Here is a 19,850-nt window from a genome sequence, read left to right as displayed (position 1 = left end):
GCTCTTCAGCCAGCTCCGAATGCCTTAAGGGCTAATCCTGAGGCCAGAGTGCTGTTTAGGACATCTGCTATTCTATGAGTCTGCTGTGTATCCCACTTCCCTTCCACATATAACAAGTCACTTACACATTAGAGATAATTTTTCTTAGATGTTATTTTCCAGATGTGATCTTTTACTGCATTTTTATTACAATATCTGTGCTTGTGGGCCTATTACCTTTAACCTGTATTATAGGAAATAATCTTAATCCCGACTGCTACCTTCCTTTTTTTTCTCAAATAAGTCTTCATATATTGATTTAATATATGTGAATCTAAATAGAATATTCATTCTTATTGCTATGATTAGCAGATGGTTTGAATAAGCAATATTTGAGTATATCAATTCTTACTCCCTAGAAAAAATGATTTTTCTTTTGCTTATAATAAATTAAAAAATCTACTCCACTAAGCAGTGCTTTATGAAAAGAAAGATTAACTTTTGAATATAGTCATGAATATTATGGTGATTTTAAATAAATCTTCCATGTTTTAATATCTTAGAATTTTAGAAAATGGTTAGCTCTTTCTTAAAAAAAAGGGGGGAGTAGCAATAGAACTATTTTACAATTCATGTAAAGTTTTCAGAGCTGATGTATTGTCCTTGCAAAAAAACTATTTCATGCTGGAGAGAAACAAATCTCTTTGGTTCTTTGCACACATGAGGATCACTTTGAGTTAACAGAAATGTACTTATTGTTACAACAGAAACTGAACACATTGAAATACACATCTTAAAGTGTGTGTATCATTTGGGGAACCATTTATAAGTGTACTAGAATTTTGAAAATCTGTAAAAATTACCCAAACACCTTATTTAATATAATTTTAAGACTTACTATTATGTTAAAAATAGTTTATTATTTAACTCATGAAATAAACTACATAAAAATAATTTTCAAAACAAATATCCCTTCTGTGGGTAGTTAATTATATCATTCTTCTCTAGCTAAAAAAAATTCATAGAATTAATCATCTCATAATATCACTTCATCATCTCAGTGAAGTTTAAATGAAAATAATGGTAAATACAGACTTTTTGAGTATTTGATTATCACTTCTGAAAGTAAATCCCTCACACCAGTGTATGGCTATCTTGTCTGATTGTAAGTAATTTACATTTCCCTTTAGATTTAAAATAGAAATGCAGTATTCCACACAAGTCATTCTTAACCTTATATGGAGACAATTTAGTTGGAAGAAAATAAAATACGTAATACTCTGCATAAAAATATGGCACTATTAGCTAATTTGTAAGTCCACAGGAATCTGCAGTGAAAAATAGACATGTTTTACTGAAATTATTCACTACAGCAAAATGTGCTGGTGAGTTTCTAGATCACCTGAATCACAAAGGATTTAGTATTTTCTTTAAATATTCAAAACCATGTCACTGACCTCACTTATTATTTATTGGATCCCATTAAAGAGTTTTCCAAGATTGTTAATCATTGAAGCAAGATATAGAAAAGTCAATACTCTTACCAAGCCTTTATTCAAACTCTTCAGTAGAAATCAAATGTTTATGTTAATAATGCTTAAAATTTTGGAAAAAAATGAAGAATAATTGATCACTCAATGACTATGAGAAATATTACAATAATATGTCTTACCCACAAAGGGAAAAAGAAGCTATTTTATTAAAAACCTTATAAATAATAACTGCTGAATAGTGTAGTATTTGATAAGATCTTGTTTTTTCATTAATTTTTTCTGAATGCAAACTATCCTTTACTCTCTTTATGAAGAAAGTCTAATACATTTGTATCTATCAGAGAACAATGATCATGCTAAGTCTTCTTACTTATTTACTTAATTATTCAAATATTGACTTAGGGATTTTCTCCTTTACTGAGTTTCTCTTCAGAAATTGTTTGAGGAGGGTGCATACTGGATGCAAAAAAATGCTTATTTTATTCTTATTATATGTGTTATTTTTATCATTATCAATCTACAATAATATTTTCCTAAAGGAAAAGAAGCCTATATTTTAAGTTAATTTGACTATCACAGTCCTCTACTCACAAGGATGTGTAACAACTGATTTTAATAGATTAATTTTTTTCATTATAGATTTTTTAGTCATGACATTAATATTTTATAATGGGGTAAATTTCTAAAATCATGTCATTATACAAAACCTATCATTAAACTTCAAAACATTTAAGTAGGTTTAGGTATACGGTATCATTATAGCTGGAGGCAAAGAAATAGATGAGTATTTATAATTCACATTTATATATAAATTCCCTTCCACTAATGCAAATGAAACACACGTAAGTCAATTTTGTTATCTCTGAGGGTTCATTATATAGTCTGATGCCTGATTTAAGTAATGTTGAAAATATAATACCTTTTGGAGGACTGCTTGTTGGGAACATAACAAATATTAAAATATCCTTAGAATTGCATCATTACTCAGATAACCATTGTTTTCTCTTAATGATGATGTAATATGGTACCATTTTGGGAGGATAGTTTGTGATTATCCCAAGGGAATAAAACGAAGATAAACCTCACGGTTTCTGATTGTCACATGCACCATAAAATTTTATCCAATGTTAGAATCGTTAAAACAGTCATTAAATTCATCACATTTACTGTAAATATTTTCAATGAAATTTTATATTATTTTCTAATAGCTAATTAAATCACATAGATTTTCTTCTATCCAAATTCAATAGTTCCTAGTACAATCCGTCACCTTTATAGCTAGATAGCATTGCTTTACTTTTTCTTATTGAATCCTTGTATTGATTATTTAGATTCATGAATTACAAAATGTCATTTATCAGTACAATGTATTGATCTAATTTACCTTCTTTAGGAATATCACATTACATATCAAGCAGAACCTTATTTCACCCATAAGAGGTACAAGAAGTAGTATTAGTATTTACCGATATGGCCAGGATCATTATTCAGAGTTTTCACTGGCTATTATAAAAATAACCTACTACTCATACTTATTTTCATTTTTCTCCCATGATTGTACCATCAACAATGCAATATTTTGAATCAAAATTCTATACAAACATATTCAGTGAATATCTTCTCTGATGCAGGATAAACTTTATACCACCAAGACTAACATCTCCACGCATTGCTTCAAACTTCAACTCCTGGTGTGAAGTGTAGGATAGGAGTTGAGAGATTAGAATGTGTGTATTACTAAACAAGCTAAAACAATAACTAAAATAACTGAAATATTTTCACAGAATTTCACACTTGGAAATATATTGTAGTTGGACTATTTTTTTTTTTCAAAATACCCTAGAATGCTGGGTGCTTCACTTTTTATTCACATTATTATTTCTGTCCATTACCCTTTTCTTATCTCCAAAAGTTTAAATCCACTCATCCTGAAGTCTTCTTCACTTGCTACCATGTTCACAAACTCTCCTTTGGTTCACAAAGAGAGTATTCTCTACTCAGTTAAAATTTTGTACAGATGTTCCCATGCCATATATTCCCTTCTGTCTTGCAAGTAAGGCTTTCCACAGAAAATATAGAATTGCATAATTAGTCTAACATACATTTGATGTATGTGATATGGTACCATTTTGGGAGGATAGTTTGTGATTATCCCAAGGGAAAAAGAAACGAAGATAAACCTCACGGTTTCTGATTGTCACATGAACCATAAAATTTTATCCAATGTTAGAATCGTTAGAAGTCATTAAATTCATCACATTTACTGTAAATATTTTCAATAAAATTTTACATTACTTTTGAATAGCTAATTAAATCACATAGTTTTCTTATTTATTTCTTAACTCCTCTGTGTTTTTGTTTCTCCATATAAACATCGAATAAAAATGCTTCTTTCTTTTGGAACATATTTTGATATTACAACGCCCTTCTAGACAATCAGAAGTTAACTGAATCATGCTGTCTTGCATTCTGCCTTGTAATCTAAAGCGAAAATTCAATTTAATTAAATTCTAAGGTCATACTGATATCTTGTTTTAAATGGTTTTAATCCTCAACTACTCATGTATTATTTCTACACATCAAATATTACATAGAACTTGATACAATATTTAGTATAAACTTTTCACATATTATGAAAATGATTAGCATCATCATGTACTAGGATTTATAGTACTCTATTTGAGTAACTTCTTTGATTATCACATAGCAAATGGATGGCAAAGTGGCAGAAAAGTGACTGCAAATTTGCTTTTTTACACCAAGTATATTTCTTACTTCCTTTCCTGTTGGAAAGATAGATACATATACATGCAATGGTACTTTAAAATGTTCATGGAAAATTGAATTTAAGGATAAGTTTATTTTTGTGTAATCTTTATGAAATCCATAGACCGCATTTTCATCATATATATTTTACCTAAACTTTTTGAAGACTCTCGTGGATTTCAAACATTTTTTGCACAAAAGTAAACATATTTTAAATCTACTTTCCTTGAATGTTTTGAAGTGTGTGCATGTGTGTGCGTGTACATATTTATTTCATACTGGTTTCAGTTGCTAAATTGAATTGACTATTGTTTAACTGTATATTTTACGATTTTCCAATACTGACTATTTAATTTACTTCCCCCTCTACCTTTCTCTCTCAACACAGATTCTGAATTTTTTTTTCCATTTTTGTTTGCTTTCTTAATATTTTCCCTCTTAATTATTTCTAAATAATAACACATTAGGCAATTTACGTTAAACAAATAATTGTTAAAACATATTTTTTTTTCAATTTTAAGGCAAATGTAAGCAACTCAAGCATGTCTAGATTATGCCAGAGTACCTTAACATAAATATATTTTTATTCTAACAAAAGAGGGATTCTAAAGAGCAGCATCTCTTCCAATACATGCAAGCTACCATCGGTAAATCCAATTATTTTTCCCCAAAAAAGAAATTCACTCTGTAAATAACTAAGTTGTTTTTCTCCCACCATTGTGAAATTTGGCTATCAGGTGACAACTTTTCAACTGTAGTTCCTACTCTAAAATGACTAAAATCACATGCTAGAATCAGTGAAAAACTGCTGATATGCATGGTTATCAAATATTTACATCTGCTCATTTTAAAACTAATAAACGCTCTCAACTTTGCCATTTACTATTTAGAAACAGCTTGTTCTCTGCGAGATCACGCAAACATCCCACATTGTATAAAGCAACAAGAAAAAGAACAAAGAGAAATTAGAGAGTGAATCTTGTACTCACGGAATGCTCTATAAAATTCTTCAAGAGCCATGTGCTTGTCAGCATTAAAATCATCAAATTTCAGTAGATCATACAAAGTACAATCAGAAGGGTCCTTCCCAAGTTCATCTCGCTTTATCACCTGACAATGAAAACATAGCCAGACCTTTATATCTGCGTCTTAACATTTCTATAATGTAGTTAACTATATGCCATAAGCACATGAAAGTTAATTTTATATTTGAAGCTGGGTAAGGCAATCAATATATGAAAACATGCAGGTTTTCAGTTAATTAATAAGTATTTCTGACCTTTTCAAAGGTGTAAAGTTATAACATTCTTAGAATTTAGCCCAGACTTTCTAACACGGAAGTCTCACATCTGCACCCAACAATTTTGAACATAAAAAGAACATCTGGAGTTTCATTCTTTACTTTGCTCTGTTTATGGTGAGTGAAGGAAACAGGTCCACATGAAAACTGCTTCCTGCATCTCAGTGACCTCTGTCAAAATAAAACAGTGCTCTTTCCCCACAAAAATAGCAAGGCAGCTTGTTCCATCCTTCTTCCTCATATTAGTTGAAAAAAAAATGCAGTTAGAATTTTCCTCTGTGCCTAAACTCTTCAGCAGCTGGAAGTCAAGTCATTTGGGAATGTGCATGACTCCCTTGGTCACAAAAGAGTCATTAAGCAAATGACTGTTTCAGAGAGCCGGATAGAATTAATGCACCGATTGATGATGCAAACCCACCCAAGCGTGTTAAGAAAACCATCAAACTGCTTTTCTACTCTGGACTCAGTCCTCTGGACTGAGGCTGTCTCTATTTTATACTCTACTGATTCTAACTATTGTCTGTCACATAACAGAGCTCCCTGAGATTTTTTGGACATTTTTATTCATTGTGGGTGAATGCTTAGTTGTTTTCACAGAGTTGCAATCTTTCATAAATTCTTACACACAGAGTAGGAATTCACGTTGCTTGGAGCTGTGTATCACATGTCTTGTTTTGTTTTAAGGTGGTGCAGTGCGAGAGAAATCAGTCTCTCACAGAAAAACACTGTATATTCTCCCTCATACCCAGGAGCTAAAACTAACAAACAAACCTCAGTCTGATCAGAGTGTTGATTATAGAGAGAAATTAGATGAAAACATAGGGGAAGCTGAGTGGAATTCATTAATTGTGAAAGATATACAAATGAGAAATGTTAATGGGGAAAATTGATTGCTTCAGAAATTTGAAACTATTCTGAAATAAGATGCTTAAAAGTTGAGGGGAGGGCAAAAAGGAGAGAAACCACTGTCTCTGGCCAATCATTTAACCTTTCCACAGTTAGAAAATGGATATGAAAATTAGCGCACACACACACACACACACCAGGTGTAAGACTCAACACAGTATTTACTTAAAAGTGATCCATTAAAGATAAGAATACTAATATTTTGGGGGGCCAGTGCTGTGGCACAGTGGGTTAAGCACCGGCATCCCATATGGGCGCCAGTTCGAGTCCTGGCTGCTCCACTTCCTGTCTACCTCTCTCCTATGGCCAAGGAAAGCAGTAGATGGCCCAAGTCATTGGGCCCCTGCACCCATGTGGGAGACTGGGAAGAAGCTCCTGGCTCCTGGCTTCGTATCCGCACAACTGCAGCCATTTGGGGAGTAAACCATCGGATGCAGGACCTCTCTCTCTCTCTCTCTCTCTGTATATCTTCCTCTCCCCTCCTCTCCTCTCTCTGTGTAACTCTGACTTTCAAATAAATAAATCTTTAAAAAAAAGAATACTATTATTTTAAAGACTTATTTATTTTATTTGAAAGCCAGAGTTAGAGAGAGAGACTGAGTAAGTGAGTGAGAGAAAGAGAGAGCAAGTGGGGGAGACAGAGGCCTTCCAACTATTGGTTCACTCCCCAAATGGCCACAATGGCTTGGGCTGGGCCAGGCTGAAGCCAAGATCCAGGAGCTTGAATGGGATTGCCAATGTGCATTGTAGGGGCCCAAGACCTTTGGTCATCTTCCACTGCTTTCCCAGGCACATGTGCAGGGAGCTGGATTGGAAGTAGCCAGGTGGAACTCTAAACAGCATCCAATGAGATGTGGGAGTCAAAGGTGAAAGCTTACCCTGCTATACCACCATGCCAGCCCCAAGAGTAATAATAATTGATAGAATGTGTTTCTTCCTCAAATAATTCACTTAAGATGCTGAGACACCAGCTTGTGCATGCTACTGTTCTGTAGTCACAATGGATTACACTCTTTCTTTCATTAGAACAGTGTTTCAGACTCCCTCTATTATATCAATGGCAGATTACTACTGTTGTTAGTCTCTAAAGATCGTTAGATGCTCTTAGCTAGACTTTTAGCCTTCTTTGGTAGTTTGATTATGTCTGGCTGTAGATGGACTGTTGAGAGAGCACTGGAGATGGGGCTTAGCAAGTGGGTCTCTAGGGCCTCCAATATCCTTTCCTGCTAGGTCAGCAGTTATTGGCAAGGCCAGCTACAAAGATATTCTGCTAAACAGAGCTTCCATAATATAGTGAGTTCTCTGTTCTTGTGCATAGTATTAAATTTTATTGGTTAAGCTGATATGTGTCACTTTAGAGGAGAAAAAAGCCAGCAGGCTTATTTGGATTAACTGCTCCATATAAATAGATATTGTAGATGGCAAATATTAAGCCCCATACTTTTGCACAGGCCAGCTGGAGGGATTAACAAATTCATGTAAGGGCTGACGCCATCTCTTCTAAAAGCCTAATGGGAAAACAAAATACGGCTTTTGTATTTAGGAAGGAACAGAGCTCTCAGTCATTCTCCATCTGTTATTGGTAAGAGCATATAAAATGACTTTTCCTGGGGGCTGGAAATGGGAAGCGTGCGGGTGATATTATCTCACTATGTTCTCCTTAAAGATGCGCAATGTTGGAATTGTACTGTTTAGGATGCAAGAACAGCAAGGTCTGGTCAGGTATTTTAATACTATTCTTGGTGGCTTTTATTATCATATTTATTTGTAAGCAGAAATGAGGACACAGTTGGGTAAAAACTGCTCTCATTTTCTGTCTAATACATATTTCTATCTTTTTTATTCAGATTAAACTCTTGTATTAGACTAAGAGAACAGATTTCCACCCTTTGCTGATTGAGCACCCTTAATAAGACGTGATTTTGATTTTATCTTGATCTTGATTCAGTCTTGATCACACAACTAACAGGGGCATACTGTTTTAATGAGTATGTACTAGTAAATTCACCGTCCTGGTTACTGATCTACAAGACAGGAAGCCCTACTCTTATCTGCTGGAAAATCTCCACGCACACACAGAGTGATTCATTCTCTCATTCATGAGTATTTCAAATGCATTTAGCTCGGTTATCCCAGTTTTTGTCAATGAAACAACTTGTGTGAAATATGATTCTTAGTACCTTAGTAACTATTTTTCCCTTTAGGTTTTCTAGTGGTATGTTTTGGCACAGTATAATATATTTCTAATGAAGGAGGTTCTTTCCAATAGCATTTCTTTCTTATTTTTAAAAAATGATTTATATATTTATTCTGAGAATCAGAGTTAGAGAGCAAGAGAGAGAGAGTGATGTTGCATCTGGGGGCTCACTCCCCAAATGGGCTCAAAGGCCAGCACTGGGCCAGGCCAAAGCCAGGAGCCAGGAGCCTCATCCCAGACTCTCAACCCTTGGGCTGTTTTCTGCTGCCTTTCCCAGGCCATTAGCAGGGAGCTGGATCAGAAGTGGAACATCCATGACATGAACTATCGCGCATAAGGGATGTTGGCATCACAGGCAGTGGCCCTACCTGCAATACCATAGTTTCGGCTCCTCTTTCATCAATGGCTTCTATGAGATATAATTGATAGACCAAAAAATTGCACGTAAGATGGAATTTCACATAGCTTTCAGAAGATGGAGTCAAAAATAAACTTATTTTGGTGAAAAACTTCACTGAGGTCCATGCATAGTTTTTTCAAATGTTCATTTTTCACAAACTCTTAGAAGTTTCTGTACATTTACTGCATATAGTTTGATGAGTTTGTTTGACCTTTCAATGGACATGGGAAATTGCTTTAGATAACAATATTCATAGTTTCAGTAGTTGTAAAGTGATGCATATTTCATTTGGGGAGGAGAATATGATACAGTATATTGGTAGATTTCCTTCCTCAGTACACAATGACACAGCATTTGACATAAAGGACTCAAAATTCCCAGGCCTTGATATCTCTTGTACTTTTTTTCATTTACTATCTGGCATTTTATGCTTCTCAAGAGGCATGGGGCCAGCACTTTGGTGTAGCTGGTAAAGCCGCCACCTGCAGTGCTGGCATCCCGTATGGGCCCTAGTTTTAGTCCTGGATGCTCCACTTTTGATCCAGCTCTCTGCTCTGGCCTGGGAAAGCAATGAAAGATGGCCCAAGTCCTTGGGCCCCTGCACCCATATGGGAGACCCGGAAGAAATTCCTAGTTCCTGGCTTCAGATAGGCCAGCTCCAGCTGTTGCAACCATTTTGGGAGTGAATTAGTGTGTGGAATACCTCTCTCTCTCTCTCTCTCTCTCTCTCTCTCTGCTTCTCTGTAACTCTGACTTTCAAATAAATAAATAAATAAATCTTTAGGCTGGCGCTGTGGCTCACTAGGCTAATCCTCTGCCTGCGGTGCCGGCAATCCAGGTTCTAGTCCTGGTCAGGGCTCCGGATTCTGTCCCGGCTGCTCCTCTTCCAGTCCAGCTCTCTGTTGTGGCCAGGGAGTGCAGTGGAGGATGGCCCAAGTGCTTGGGCCCTGCACCCCATGGGAGACCAGGAGAAGCACCTGGCTCCTGCCATCAGATCAGCGTGGTGCGCTGGCTGCGGCGGCCATTGGAGGGTGAACCAACGGCAAAGGAAGACCTTTCTCTCTGCCTCTCTCTTTCACTGTCCACTCTGCCTGTCAAAAAAAAAAAAAAAAAAAAAGACTACAAAAAATAACAAAAAAAAATTCAATTCACTTCCCTTTACCCTATCAGAGGTCAAGTTATGTGATCATTAGGTTGTTGGGTCACTGTGACAGTGCAGGTGTTCTAGAAATTCATGGAAAATTGAATCAAAATTATAAGTTTATTTTTGTGCAAATAATAACCAATGAAAATCCATATATGATTAATCTGTATCTCAAATCCTGTTTCACAAAAATAATAAATACTAGCTAAATAGTAATTAAAATTGATTTAATTCCATTTTCCAATAACTTTTTAAAATGCCCTTGAATTTGCAAGCATCTTGGGTGTTCACACAAAGAACATCCTGGTGGTAAACATTTAGCTTCAGTGAAACGGAGTTTCCCAAGTTGCATAAAGACTGTAATAACTCAGGAATGACTCAGTGTTTTGTTTCCTTCATCTTTTTTTTTGTCCCAAATCAAATAATAAAAACAACTTCCCTCCCAAAGTAAACTACTCTCCTTCATTATTCAATCATTCATTTGACAAATCTCTTTGCACTGTCGAATCTATGTCAGACACAGCAAACAAGATTGACAACATCACTGGAATGTGGAGCTGATATTTTAGTAAAGTTAGAATATATATATATATATATATGTATATATATGTCACGTAATGATAAGAGATGCAATGATAAATAAAAGAGATTGGAAAGAGAGAACACACATGAACTAAGTCTAGAAGTTCTGTCTCTCTGCTTTAGAGGTATTTGAGTGTTAGATTTCTGGGGCCATAAAATGATTTAGAAATTTAAGGATTGTCATCCTGACCCTCACGAAAGGGATAAAAGACATGAGCTTGACTATGATCATGAGGATGAGTCTAGGGGTCTGTGGGGAGAGGACAGAGCTGGTGAGCTTTCCAGTTCTGTATGCTTGTCGTTACTCTCTTAGATGGGGTACAGGAGAGAAACAGAAGCTGTGAGATCAGGAGGAAGACGTGCACGAGTAAAATGTTGAAGTCACTGGAGCTCTTCCTTCCAAACCGTCATGATCACATCACATCACAGGATCTTGGTAAAGCTAGAGCTCTATCTATCATAAAGAAAGTCCATCCGACTCATTTAAGAAGTTGAGAGACACAGATATATTCATTTCTTCGGGAAATATGCAGGTAACATCAAAGCCTCAAATAAACACATCCTTGTAGAAACGGACATCTCCAGGTACAAGACTTATGCTTCTCCTACAGATTCAGTATGCTTTGGCTCCTCTACTATGTGATCTTGATACCTTCTACACTCCTCCCTTTCCCCTTTCTCCTTTTCCCCCTTCCTCCTTCTCATTTTCTTCCCTCTTCTTATCACGTGTTAAGAACATTCCTAGAACTGGAGGCAAGTTAGTAAAAAAAAAAAAAAAAGTGCCAGTCCTTTCCCTCATGGAGTGGAAATACGAAATCAAATAATTAAACAAGACAATTACTTATTACCAAAGTGCTATAAAAATAAACAATGTGAAAGCAGAGTAAATATGATATGATAAATTGAAAGGTTTAATCATATTTAACTGCTGCAGTACTGCAGGATATATTAAAAGGATTTAAAGTAGATAATTATAGATAATATTAGGTTGCGCTGTGCATATTATGAACAGCACCGAAAAATGTATATCTGATACTAGTTACTATGTTACTAAGCCACAGCTGAAAGTACAGATTTTTAATTGTAGCCCTGAGCTGCACATAAACCAAGTTACAGGCCTTATCTTTCTCTGTTACATGCTAATTACTGCTATCATTATTATCCTGAAATCTTTAGCTCTAGGAAGGAAATTTCCACTACTACTGGAATCTACCTACGGCACCTGCCTTCAGCTGCCTCATTTTGTATATTTGATAGGATTATGAGCTTTTAAATGCGAGGCACATTTATCCATTTCCTCTAAGGGATTATTTGGACAAATTCTTTTGTGCTTTATAGTCTTCTATGTTAAACAGGATTAATTACCATGGCTTTCCCTGGAAATCCTCACTTATCGCACTTCTTTCTCCCTACAAGTGCTTATTTATTTGTATTATTTTGTACCCACTGAAGTAGCTTTTTTTCTGAGACAAAACAATTCATATCAATCTTAGAGTAAATAAATATATTGACTGAATCAAAGCCTTTTTAAACCTTTAAAACTGTAATAGGTTTTATCAACCCAAAATAAAGATTAAGTGTCCATTCTTCTTGTGTGAGTTCTAACATTAAAAAAAAAAAACTTGATTCCACAAATGCAGAAAAAACATCATTGCCATGCTTATCCTGTTGGCTTGAAAATGTCTACTCTTATATATCTTTGCTTTTTTATTTAATTTTGGAAATATATTCACATATGATGGTCACAGAGGAAATTACATTTTAAGTCAAATATATTTAATACAATAATCGAAATCCTGTGAGCAAGTAATGCTTTTTATTATTTTAGTAAGGATTTGGCATGTGTGCACATTAAGAAAATATTTCATTGTATGGTATATTTCTAAAGTGAATTAGCTTGTTAAAATCTCAGGATCTAAATGCTAAAAAACGTAAATCAATAAACTCAATGCAGATGCTTTAAACACAGAACCACAAGGGAATGATTTTTCTTACTTAAATCCTGTGGCTGTCATTTTCTCCAATGTGGAAAGACCCGAGCAGCAGATTTCCCAAGCTTTTAGTGCAGTTCACTTCAAGTGCCATTTCTTTGTTGCTAACAACTCAAGGCTGCAAATCTTTTTTTTTTTTTTTTTTTTTTTTTTTTTTTTTTGACAGGCAGAGTGGACAGTGAGAGAGAGAGACAGAGAGAAAGGTCTTCCTTTGCCATTGGTTCACCCTCCAATGGCCGCTGCGGCCAGCGCATTGCGCTGATCTGAAGCCAGGAGCCAGGTGCTTCTCCTGGTCTCCCATGGGGTGCAGGGCCCAAGCACCTGGGCCATCCTCCACTGCACTCCCGGGCCACAGCAGAGAGCTGGCCTGGAAGAGGGGCAACCAGGACAGAATCCGGCGCCCCGACCGGGACTAGAACCCGGTGTGCCGGTGCCACAAGGCGGAGGATTAGCCTAGTGAGCCATGGCGCCGGCCAAGGCTGCAATTCTATCAAATAAGCCTGTTACGTTTCCTCTCATCTTTCCCTGAGAAACAAATAGATAGAGCTCCCTTTATCCCTGTTATACTGCCCATGCTCTCAGTTTCCCATACTTCACTGCAGTCTGAAAAAATTAAGTAAGGAGTTCCAGAAATTCCTAAGTTTCAAATTGTGTGTAATTCTGAGTAGCAGAATTCTACCCAGGACACGGATCATCCCTTTTCACAGAGGATCCATGCTTTCTGTGCTGCTGGCACGGTGGTGACACAGGCCGTCTGCTCATGGATCAGGTCGACTGTCACAGTATAACAGTGCTTTTGTTCAAGCGGCACTTATTTTACTTAATAATGGGCCTAAAGTGAACAGCTACTGAAGATGGAAGTTTTATGGTGGTGCATCGTTATAGTTGTTCTATTTTGTGTTCCGCTATTACTCTCATTAAATTAGGAATAAACTTTATCACAGCCACGTATGTATTAGTAGGAAAAAAAACAAGGAAATACAGTGGTTGGTATTATCTTCAGTTTCAGGCATCCTCTGGTGGTCTTGGAACACATCCTCTGCACATAAGGTAGTACTACTCTATGGGACCATCATTTAAGAAATTTTTTAATTTAAGAAATTTAAGAAATGCATTTAAGAAATACATGCCCAGGCCTGGTGCGATGATATGGGTAAAGCTACCATCTACAATTCCAGCATCCAACATGGGCACTGATTTGTATCCTAGCTGCTCCACTTTGGAGCCAACTCCTTGCTAATAGCCTGGGAAAAGCAGCATTCAAGTGCTTTGGCCTCTGCCACCCACAGGGGAGTTACAGATGAAGCTCCTGGCTCCTGGCTCCAGGCTCCAGGTTTTGGCCTTGCCCAGTGATGGCCATGAAGCTACCTGTGAAGGAATGGGTGGACAGAAGAGCTCTCTCTTTCTCTCTATCTGTAACACTGACTTTCAAAATAAATAAATAAATAATCTTTTTTTCAAAAAGAATTGCATTTCCATCATTCTCGAAGGGGAAATTTCAACAAATTCCTTTTGGCACAACACCCTTGTTAACCTATGAAATCTGTCTCTCCATAATGTTCTACACATCCCCCAACATGACCCAACTCCCATTTCTCCCCAGACAAAAGCTGTTCTTGTGAAATTCTTTCCATTTGGTTAGGAAACCCTCTTTTGCTTTGAATTTCTTATAAAAATATATGTTTTCGTTATATTGATTTTAGAAAAGTGTAGCTTCTCCTTCATAAAATCGTTTGCCCAGTAATTTTAATTGGAAGCTAGTTTTTCTCACATCTCCATCTTAAGTTCAAGGAAGGCTGTAGACAACTGAACAACTCCTAATCAGCATTTTAGGAGTATTTCCTCTCCCAAGTTAAATAGATAGATGATAGATGGATGCCATTCAACTACACGATTCTTTTCTGTTCTTTACCTATAATTAATGAATGGATGTAAGTTCTGGTCTACGATATTTCTGTCCATACTTACTCATATTATTCTCAGTAATTTCAATATGCAACTGAACAACTCACCCAGAAGAGCTCTATCATCCTTTTAGTATAAAAAGAGTATTAGTGCAAAAAAAAAAAAAAAAAAAAAAAAAAAAAAAAAAAGGCTGGCGCCGCGGCTCACTAGGCTAATCCTCTGCCTTGCGGCGCCAGCACACCGGGTTCTAGTCCCGGTTGGGGCGCTGGATTCTGTCCCGGTTGTCCCTCTTCCAGGCCAGCCCTCTGCTGTGGCCAGGGAGTGCAGTGGAGGATGGCCCAAGTGCTTGGGCCCTGCACCCCATGGGAGACCAGGAAAAGCACCTGGCTCCTGGCTCCTGGCTCCTGCCATCGGATCAGCGCGGTGCGCCGGCCGCAGCGCGCCGGCCACGGCAGCCATTGGAGGGTGAACCAACGGCAAAAGGAAGACCTTTCTCTCTGTCTCTCACTGTCCACTCTGCCTGTCAAAAAAATTAAACAAAAAGAAAAAAAAAAGAAAAGAGTATTAGTGCTATTTTCCTGGAGGGACCTTTTGTCACATGGGGGCTTACCAGGAGGAACATCACTTGCCTTAGCTCATTTAATCCTGAAATTCTGACTTCAAGCCATACATATTCAGGTCTGTTTCAGCAATGATTTATGTTTTTAAAACCACAAATCGTGTGTGAGGCTCCGTCACACAGACGTATTTACAACCCTTAGAGGAGACACCAGTCTTTCTTGGTTAAGTTTGTGGCCATGATTTCATAAGAGGAAATGCATTACTTGTTTATTGAGGCTTTTGAAGTGACTATTACTCTCTGAGATTTACTTTGGAAAGTTAAGTCACTTTGGACGATCATTCTTCAAGGACAATTTTAATTGAAGCTCAAACTTCATAACAGCACTAAAGAGAGTTCTGAATTCTCAGTGTTAGAGAACACAAATTAAGAGGAAGAGGAGACATATCACACTAACAGAGATGAACCTCCGACGTGCATTCAGCTTGGATAGGAGAACTCAAGCAGACATTTTAACCTTTTCAAAAAAGGCTCTTGGGGGCCCAATGATGTAGCGCAGTGGATGAAGCTACCACTTGCAGCACCAGCAACCCATATGGGCTCCAGTTTGTCTTAGCTTCTCCACCTGCCATCCACATCCCTGCTAATGTGCTTGGAAAGAACGGAAGATGGCCATGTTCTTGGGCCCCTGCACCAACATGGGAGACCCAAAAGAAGCTCCTGGCTCCTGGCTTCAGACCTGCACAGCTCCGAGTCATGCTGCCATTTGGGGAACGAAGCAGTGGATGGAAGATTCTCTCCCTGCCCCCCATTTTTCTCTGTCTTTCAAATAAAATAAATAAACGTTAAAAAAAGTTTCTTAGAAAAATACAACTTTTGGTTCTCTTTACAGCACAAAATTCATTCAGGGTAGAATGAGGAGGACTGCTCAGAGTTCTACATACTTATTTTTAATAAGATGCAGACAGTACAGCATAGATTCAAGAAAAGGTACAAGGTCATACAGTTGTGAATTTGTGAAAAGCATTAACTACTTATTTTCAGCAAAGAGAGAAGAGATATTTTTAAAAATCATTTTCAATAGCCATTGCAATCATGAAATGTATATTCATATTTTTGAACATGTAAACATTATAGTATCAATTTTACAGTGAAAAAACTGCTTTCCAAATGAAGATAAATTTTTCTGCTTAATTCAATTAATTAGAAAAATAAATGATAGTATAATATTCATTTTGTTAATTTCTGCAGAAGTGTTTATTTACCTATCTCATAACTAGCATGAGCGCTAATAAATTCTAAGAATTCTATCCTGGAGACAAATAAACATAGTCATTCTATAGCCACTGGAATATTGGGCATTTTCCCTGAATATGTAGTCATTATGTCTTTACAAATATCATCTTAAATTGAGCTGAAAGTAAACATTACATGTTTTATTTTGAGCTGCTCACACGCATCTGAAATGCCAGGCTACACACCCTACCCTGAATGTGTTTGGCTTTTTTATTTGTCTCAAAAAGGCGAGGAGGTGCTAGGCATTGTGGTGCAGTGATTTAAGCCACCACTTTGACACTCACATCTCATGTCAGCGCCTGTCTGAGTCCCAGCTGCTCCACTTGCCATCTAGTTTCCTGCTAACATATCTTTGGGAGGTAACAAATGATGGCTAAAGGGCTTGAGTACCTGCCGCTGACAAGAGATCTGGATAGAGTTCTGAGCTCCTGGATTGGACCTGGCTCAGTCCTGGCTGTTGTGGGAATTTGGGGAATGAACTAGCAGATGGAAGATATCTTCTCTCTCTCTCTCTCTCTCTCTCTCTCTGTCTCTCTGTCTCTCTCTACCACTCTGCATTTTAAGTGGACAAAACATAAATAAGGGATTGGCATTGTGGTATAGTGGGTAAAATCACCAGCAATCCATATGGGTGCTGGTTTGAAACCTGGCCACTCCACTTCCAGTTCAGCTCTCTGCTACGGCCTGGGAGCAGTAGAAGATGTCCTAAGTCCTTCAGCCCCTGCACCCTCATGGGAAGCCAGGAAAAACTCCTGGCTCCTGGCTTTGGATGAGCTGAGCTCTGGCCTTTTTGCAGCCATGTGGGAAGTGAACCTGTGGATGGAAGATCTCTCTTTCTGTCTCTCTCTCTGCCTCTCCCTCTCTGTAACCCTGGGTTTCAAATACGTAAGTAAATCTTAAAAAAATAAATAAACATTAAAATAAATAAATAATAAAGGACATGTCGATCACTCATCACTAACTGAAGGTTATGTGGTCTTTCTGTCTCCATTATCATCCACTGTGTCCCCATGAAAGTGAAATTTGAAAATACAGTTACAGTGAGGAATTACATCATTTTTCTATGTGCTAGTCAGGTTTTTTTAAGGCTCAAATAATAGTCTAAATGATAACATACCACATAAAATTTATGTACGAGGGCCTATTATTGTTAGTTTATAGACAGGCAAATTGAATCCGAGAGGTTAAATAGCCCGCCAAAGGTTACACAGATAATAAGTAGTAGGGATGTGATTTGAACCAATGTTCCATAATCATAATTCTCATTAAAAAGATAATTTTAAAACAGTTCCTTAGGACTCAATTTAAGTCCATTTATTCCATTGCTGTCTAAAACATTACCTTTTGATCTTTTGAAATACATATTTTATCTTAATTTTGATGATCTCTCTACTTCAGTTTTTAACTGCTTTAACTCCTTCAGATCTTCAGTCATCAATGAAAAATGTGCCATGTGTTGTGTGTGAGTTATATTGCCTTTATATTGTTCTTTAAAATTCTAAATTTCACTTTATAATCAATTTGCAGTTTATTATTGCTATTTTGTACAGACAAAAGCATGCTTTAGATGGAAAGATTAAGTGTATAGTTACAGACATTTAGGTTAAACTCATTGGTGAAGAAGTAGACTGAATTGGATATATTTCTTTCTTTTCTTTTTTTTTTTTTAATTTATTTGACAGAGTTAGACAGTGAGAGAGAGAAACAGAGAGAAAGGTCTTCCTTCCTTTGGTTCACCCCCCAAATGGCCGCCACTGCTGGCACACTGCGCTGATCCGAAGTCAGGAGCCAGGTGCTTCCTCCTGGTTTCCCATGCAGGTGCAGGGCCCAAGCACTTGGGCCATCCTCCACTGCCTTCCCAGGCCACAGCAGAGAGCTGGACTGGAAGAGGAGCAACCGGGACTAGAACCCAGTGACCATATGGGATGTTGTGGCCACAGGCAGAGGATTAACCAAGTGCACCGGCCCTGGGATATATTTCTATAACTGCTCAGTTCATACTAGCAAACATTGTGTGGTTATGAAAAGCTGTTCAGATCCTATTCTCTTTACATACTGTTTTACAGTATGTCTTTCTTTTCCCCTCCAAACTAGAGAGGGCTCTGATTTACTTGTAAATACACAAAAGAAAATCCAGAATATATTTTTATGTGGAATAAGAATAGATTGCAATTAGGTATTTATGCTGCATTTAAAAACATCAGAATCAAGTTATATTCTTTAATTTTAATATTGATTGGCAGTATTGAGTTATTTATTATATTTTTACTAGCACTAATTCATAAATTACTAGTAGATGCCATTAAGATTCTTTCTATATTTACTCTTTTTTTAAAGTTTACTCATTTTGGGGCCAGTCCTGTGGTGCACCGGGTTAACGCCATCGCCTGAAGCGCTGGCATCCCACATGGGTGCTGTTTGGAGTCCTGGCTGCTCCACTTCTGATCCAGCTCTCTGCTATGGCCTGGGAAAGCAGTAGAAGATGGCCCAGGTCCTTGGGCCCCTGCACCCATGTGGGAGGCCCGGAAGCTTCTGGCTCCTGGCTTTAGATTGGCACAGCTCCAGCTGTTGCAGCCAACTAGGGGGTGAACCATTGGATGGAAGACCTCTCTCTCTCTCTCTCTCTCTCTGTCTCTGCCTCTCCTCTCTCTGTGTAACTCTTTCAAAAAAATTAATAAATCTTTAAAAATAATAGAGTTCACTTATCTTTATTTTTTTAAAGGGCAGAATGACACAGAGAAAGAGAGGAAGAGACAGAGACCAGAGAAAGAGGCAGAATAGACAGACACAGAGAGAGATCTGCTAGCTCACTCCCTTAATATCTACAAGAACTGGGGTGGGGCCAGGCAAACCCACTGCCAGGAACTCCATGGGAGTCTCCACCATGTGTGGGGAAGGAAGCCAAGTACGTCATCCATTATCCACTGCCTCTCAAGAATGCACGTTAGTAGGAAGCTGTATCAGAAGTAAAAGCAGGGCACCAGGCACTCTGATATGGGTACTGTCACCCCAGGATTCAGATTATCCCATGACACCAAGATGTCCACCTGCTCTTCCAAGTTAAGTCATTTTTAACATTTATATTATGATATTATATACCTTCAAGTAAATGAATAAAATAATAAGTATTAATGGTTAGAATACTTGACCTATAGGTTCTTAACAGCATCTGTAACCTAAAAACATGAACGTTAAAAACAGTACTTGTGCTAAAATAATTTTAAAAGTCTGAAGTTTTTTATAGTTTATCTATAAAGACCTACCTTTTTTTTTTTTTTTTTTTTTTTGACAGGCAGAGTGGACAGTGAGAGAGAGAGACAGCGAGAAAGGTC

General features: G+C 37.3%; 1 protein-coding gene across 6 annotated transcripts in view; it reads right to left on the bottom strand.

Moving 5' to 3' along the window:
* The window catches only part of FSTL5 (follistatin like 5), an 837,077-nt gene that overhangs the window by 394,177 nt on the left and 423,050 nt on the right, over window positions 1-19,850 (bottom strand). For all 6 annotated transcript variants that reach the window (XM_051831718.2, XM_051831717.2, XM_051831719.2 and 3 more), the window contains exon 6: window positions 5,228-5,348. In XM_051831718.2, coding sequence (XP_051687678.2) covers window positions 5,228-5,348 — 121 coding nt within the window. The remainder of the gene's footprint in view (window positions 1-5,227; window positions 5,349-19,850) is intronic.

The sequence above is a fragment of the Oryctolagus cuniculus genome, chromosome 8 (assembly GCF_964237555.1).
Source record: "Oryctolagus cuniculus chromosome 8, mOryCun1.1, whole genome shotgun sequence".
Lineage (NCBI taxonomy): Eukaryota > Metazoa > Chordata > Mammalia > Lagomorpha > Leporidae > Oryctolagus > Oryctolagus cuniculus.
The sequence above is the reverse complement of the archived record's forward strand: the minus strand, read 5'-3'. Positions and strand labels throughout refer to the sequence as shown.